General features: G+C 38.0%; 1 protein-coding gene across 1 annotated transcript; it reads right to left on the minus strand.

Moving 5' to 3' along the window:
• On the minus strand, window positions 1-5,744 carry LOC310952760 (uncharacterized protein). The gene is made up of 7 exons (XM_083921456.1): window positions 5,685-5,744; window positions 4,724-4,846; window positions 4,437-4,547; window positions 3,753-3,809; window positions 3,247-3,417; window positions 2,044-2,157; window positions 1-1,876 (listed from the first exon to the last, which is right to left on the minus strand). The coding sequence occupies exons 2-7, from the start codon at window positions 4,844-4,846 to the stop codon at window positions 1,829-1,831; spliced, it is 624 nt and encodes a 207-aa protein (XP_083777582.1). The 5' UTR covers window positions 5,685-5,744; the 3' UTR covers window positions 1-1,828.
• Between the last annotated feature and the right edge of the window lie 631 nt (window positions 5,745-6,375).

The following is a 6,375-nucleotide window of genomic DNA, read 5'->3' on the forward strand; positions in this document are numbered from 1 at the left end:
ATTATCACTAGAATCTGCAGCTCAACCTTACAGAGCATTAGTGAGCTTAAGCTCATAGTTATGCTGCGACTTCACTGTTGGTTCACCCTTACTGCTCTCTAGCGGGGTTTTTTTTTAAAGCAGGTTTTGAGCGAAATGTTAGTTATGCATATACTGTATATGATGTTTTTTCTACCTTTGCATGTTTTCTGAATGATAATTATATCTCAGATCTATCATTTTGATTCTATTAAGAGCTAGTGAAAGTGTGTATTCAGTAGAGATTACATTGTTATTAATCATGAGGTATTCTTTGACAATCTGTAAGTCTATAGACTGTAACTTACTCCTGTTGTGCAGTCACAAAGGTTTTGTAAAACAGTTGCCTGTCACATGTCATTAACGTGGCTGATATTCAGTTTAGACTATGTGTAGCATGTTGTTTTCATAATTAATGTAATGTTATAAGAGATGAAAAGAACATTTTTTAGCGCAATTGTCATATCTTTATCCGTGCATGTCCTTTTATAGTGTATAATCTATATTTCTAATTTTGATTAATCTAATTTTGTCTTTAATTTATGTATACTGATAAGAATGTTTTAGACACTTTTAAGCAATAAACATTTGAAAGGTATGTTTGTTTTTACAAGAAAACCTACCAACAGTCAGAACCCACCACAAAATAATGAATGTACAAACTGTATGTTTGATTTGTTATGTCTTCCGATTCAAAGTGAAATGGTTAATTGATCCAAATTCGAAATGTTACCTAAAATACTTTGGTTTTTAATACCACACTCCTTGTCCATATCACAAAATGTATTAGTGAAACGTGATGTCTTGCATGCTGTCCTTAAAAAGTATGCACAGTACTCTGGGTGTCAGTGTCCGTATTTACTGATGCTGCAGCTGAAACATGAGCCGACATTGTAAAAACAAAGTGTCAAGGGCAGCCATGAGGTTCTGTGCATGTTCTGTTTTGTCTTTGCCAAACTTCTGTAAGGGACAGGAAGGTGTAAAGGGATCATCACATCGCTCTGTGTTCAACAATTCAGATGTCAGACAAGAGGTGGCATGTTCATGGAGATATTACATTCATGTTCAGATGTTGCAACTTTGTTTGTTTTTTTAAATAAAAAAACACTCTACTCATAATTAGAGTCACATAGCTGTGTATCTATTGGCTAAAAATGCAGCTCAATCGATGCCAACTATTAACAAATACTCACCTTCTAATCAGTCATGTCTGCAGTTCCAAAAATGAATCAGTATTAATGAAGAATAAAGGTTTCTAATGCCAAGAGGCACATGTTTGTAAGTATATAAGAGTCATTTTTAAAAAAATCTGTTTGCAGTCATGTTGAATTCTGGTCCAAATGTTCTGCAGCACTTTTCTAAAAGCCAAGAAGTAACAATAGCCCGATCAGAATAAATTGACACCCCTGGCCCGTTCAGGTGACCAGTGGTTGACCTGTCTCTGTGGCTGAAGTCACATTAAAATGGGTTAAGTATTCCTTTAACTATTTCAGGGGGACATTTCACCGACACCTCGGCCAACAGCAGACTGCAGAGTAGGTAGCAATAAATTGTCTTTGCAGTGTGCAGTCTGGTGGCAAATTCAAAAGAGGGAAAGCTAGTGCTCACATGTAGTTGAGTAATAGATCATAGAAACATCACAAGGTAATATACTTAGATACATTTATCTGTATAGTATTGTATACAACAATCCCAAAATGCTAGTGAGAAGTGGTCAGTATGTGGGTCCCATTGTGCTTGGCGGCCTATTTGTGGTTCATATTTCTTCTCTCTGCTCAATGTACCACACTTCAGACCTTTCAGACCTTCTTTATTGAACTGGTGTTTCAGCCGGGGCAGCAGTCATCACTACAATGGCCTGAAGAGAAGAAAAAAAAAAAGAGGCCTTTAGTGCTTGACTTAACTCTTCCTTACTCATATAGCAATATTGTTTAAGCGTAGCAAATATTGTGAGACATTCTCTTAGCGAGTGAGACCCGCGCAGCTCTCAGCACAGTCAATAATGCGTGTAGAAGTAGTTTTTACCTGACTCTTTGTGGAACGCAAGGCATTCACGGCCAGACTTGACATCACAATGAAAATAATAGCAGCCATAACACCGTAGAACATGAGGATCAACTCCATAGTGTCTACCATGGCCTGGAAAAACAGAGGCACATGACAATTAATATCAATGCTATTGGCTATATTGAAATATATTACACCTTTAGATGGTTATAATTTATTGGCCGTAATGTATGGAGGACAAGAGTTTTTAGTCTTTAATCAGTCTTTGTGTGTCAATCAAGACTATCAGTACAGGGCTGGTTATATACATGCGTCTGTCTAAGACTGTGTGATGAAAATTGTCATCTTGAAATAAAATCTATATTTTTTAAAAACACAGTAATACTCATTTCGACCACAAGAGGTTGACATGCACGACTAACCCATGTTCTAAACAGGGCTGAAAGAATAGAGGTGAGTTTAAAGTAGTCCATGCACTATAAACAGAAAACATATATATTGTGTGTGTAAGTATTAAGTATAAATAACATTATTATTTGTGTCATGTCTTTCTTTTGGCTAGAAATTATTTTTCTAATTTATAATCTACTCTTACATACCTGGACACTTATCTCCTTTTCTTTGTGCAATAACTTAATCCATCACTTCAGTGCAATAATTTAATCTTACTGCTCGTTTCTGTGATATACAGTCATACATATTTTATCTTATTGCGTTCCTCTACATTTAACTTAACTGATTTTATTTTCCATGAATTTTATTTTTCCTGTATTCTTACATCTACTTCATATACCGTATATTTGACTAATAGTTTATTGTTTTCTTCTTGTTTTTTATACTTTCTGTATTTATTTAGCTAAGAGTTTTTCGGTTGGATCTTATACTGTATTTTTTATGTCTCCCTTGTGTTTTTGAAAGGTGCTGGAAATTCAATTTCCTTGCGGGAGTCCTCCCAAAGGGATCAATGAAGAGAAGTCTAATTTTAAGTCTAAGTAAACATGAATGCTTTGTCACTTGTATGTAACATAGAAAAAGAAAACAATTGGACATTTAATTTTTCCCTACCCGTTTACACAAATAAAATAATATTTTTTTTTCTTAAGTAAAGAAAATAATTGAAGCAATAGTAAATATGTTTGTTGGGATGATGTAAATGAAAGCTTTTCTCTTACAATATGATCAAATAATAAAACAACAAATAATAAAGGAGATAATAATCACCGCATGTGATGACCAATATGGAACATGAATCTCTGTGATATTGTCTTCAGTATCTTCAGAGTAATGGTGGTCATAGTAGAGGTAACGGTGAGTAATGCTGGGCAGGACATGCAGCAGATTCCAACATACTCCCAGTATGGACACAATACTCAGAGCCAAGGATATGGTTACCTACATGTAGACACCAACAGAGAGATTTGAAGGAGAAACAAACAGAAACTTACAAATGTGTTGTAACATTTCATACAGTATATGGACAACATGGAGAGCCCTGCAAACGACCAAATCAATTTCATTAGGTTAAATTGGTAAATAAAAAGAAAGAAATGGATTCCAGACACTAATTATTATTCCGAACATTAGTTGTATTTTATATGATCTTGAAAATAGGTCTAGAGGGGGGCTTTAATATTTTCTTTATTTGCAAGCCTGTTGTGGTCCTATGAATAGAGGAAAATATAGGAAAACTTGCCAATATTATTTCTAAATATGACAAAAGATCTTACGGTTTTCTTGGTCGGGTTGTGCTCTGTCAATATATACAGAATCCCGGATATGATGAACTGAAAGGAAGAGGGGAAAAAACAGTTTTATTATGTATTCCTTAAAGCAGGGGTGCTCATTCCAGTCCTGGAGGTCTTGGTCCTGGCTTGTCACAGGTTTGAAAATCATTAGAATCAGGTGTGTTAGAGCAGGGAGAAACCTAAAACAGGGCAGTGGACCTCCAGGACCGAAATTGGGCACCCCTTCCTCAAAGGGATACTTCAGGTATTTTGTAGTGGGGATGTATGGGATACTTATCCATAGTCAGTGTCTTACCTTCAGTAGATGATGGTTGGCACGCAACCAGTTTGGAGAAACCGGCGATATACAGTAGATTATCTTATGTAAGCATTTTTAGGTTGCTAAAATATGGTTTTACCACTAAAACCCCGTTCCCCAAACTGGTGGGCGTACCGACCATCATCTACTGAAGGTAATACACTGACTGGAAAACTACAGCAACATTTCAAAATACACATCCAAAATATGCGGTTAAATGTTTTGGGATACCACAGCGGTACATTAAAACTTCCAATTCCACAACGGAAGTGCTTTATTGGCGGTTTCTTGCTTTTGTAATATGGCTGTTTGTTAAATAAATGAATCCATAAGCTGTTATGATCAACTGATCCTGTCATGCTACCAACCATCACTCCCTGCAGGATCCCAGGCAATATGTAAATGGACCGTTCAATGTCTTCTGATGTGATCATGATGGATATGATGAAGAAACATGAGCCCCAGACCAGTATGATGATCTAAGAGAAAATCCAAAACATCTTCAAGCATGACCTCATCTCTGTTTTGATTCTTTCTTGTCTGTAACAGAAGCATTAGCTCTCAAATCTGTGACACTGAAAATACTGTTACATCAGAATCAAGTATTTGATAAGTAGCCGTGTGAAAGTTGTGTGAGCGTGTTTGTGTGTCTCACGCCAATAATCTTGGGTTGCCCCTTAATGAAGCGGTGTAAAGGCTTGCTGCCGCCCACTGAGGTGCCTTGAAGACTTGCATTATTTCCAGCTGGTTCACCCGCACTGTAGAGCTCAGCAGACATCTAATGGACCGGACAGTCACAGGGCAGAAAAAGACTGAAAATATTAATATGTTTCACTGAAGGGAGTAAAGTCTGGACTAAAGTCTTATCCATGCTTCTTTTTAAGAAAGAAGACTTTTCATGATGCTTTCATTGGAAATTGTTTGTGTGCAGTGATTACATACAGTTGTATCACAGGTGTATTTTGTAAAGCTTTAACATTGTGTGGGCGTTGACACAGGAAACTTAAATGTAGATAAAAGTGCAATAAATCCAAGAAGTTGCTAAAAAAAAGACATTTTCAGGAATCCATAAGCAGAAGCTTGTGTCTTGACAACGTGACAGATTTGTAAACCAGCTCTCAATCCTAAATGAATTTGGATAAGTTCACTTCATCCGTGTTATTCTTCTAATCATAGAAATTCTCCAAAAATAAGTGAAAACCAGTACATTTGACATTATGATGCATCACAAAGGCAGTCCTGCTTCTCACACATGTTACCAATTTAAGAAGCTAAGGACAACATGCTGCCACAGATATCCTGTAGTTTAAGCTTGTCGAAACCTCCCACGGAGCTACAGAGGGATAAAAACAAGCTCACTGAAGTGGAAAATGTACTGTCTATACGTTAGATATTTCCAACATGTCCGACTGATCGTCTTGTTGACATCAAGCAAAGCTGAATCACGTCAGGAGTAAATTTGTCCCGAGGATGTTTTCCTTCACTCCGCTAAAGTGGCAGAGATTTAAAACTTTTACCACTACAAAATTGTTTATAACATAATGCGGACAATAGTTTTATTTAACTGTTACGTTGCATATCAAAAGTGTTATGTTACATAACAAGAGGAATCAGACCTTGTGTCGTCCTTTGGTCGGTGCTGCTGTGGTTCAGCTGAAGTCTTCCCGTTCACATCTGGTGCAGAGTGAAGGGAAGTTCGTGAACGATCGGTTCATTTCGAACACAACTCAGGGCGCACTCCCACTGTCCATCCGTACCGCTAAAGTCTAGCTCATTTGACCAGTGTGAGTGCAACTGGACCTGTACACTTGCCGTCCACGGCCTGTTTGGGAGAGGTGGGCTTTTGTAAAGCACGTTTGCACATGTACAAGCATTAGCGTTCGCACGTGTGCGAGCACGAGGCCTATGGCAGTTCTGACGTCATTTTATGTGCGCCTGTTCGGACATAGAAAAAAGAAGGACGGACCATCATGGACATTTAAAACAATGGCGGTGAAAGGTTCACGTTGGTGTAATGCGGAGGTGGAGTGTTTACTGCAGATTTGGTCGATGAAAATATTCAAAAACAGTCGACAAGACGCACAAAAACTCTGAGGTCTATGGAAAGATTTGTAAACAAATTGATGCATCCCAATGACGTCAATCAATGCGTGTGACGTGTTACAGCGTGATGACCTATGGACAGGCAAGAAGCATTCGCCAAGGCCAAGGTAGTTTGAGTACAAACGGGCCGGGGGGGGGGGGACAAGTACCCTAAAGCACGGGGCACGGTATGGATGGACAGTGTGAGTGCGCCGTAAGTCCTCC

This window comes from Echiichthys vipera, assembly GCF_963691815.1.
Source record: "Echiichthys vipera genome assembly, chromosome: 1".
Taxonomy (NCBI): domain Eukaryota; kingdom Metazoa; phylum Chordata; class Actinopteri; order Perciformes; family Trachinidae; genus Echiichthys; species Echiichthys vipera.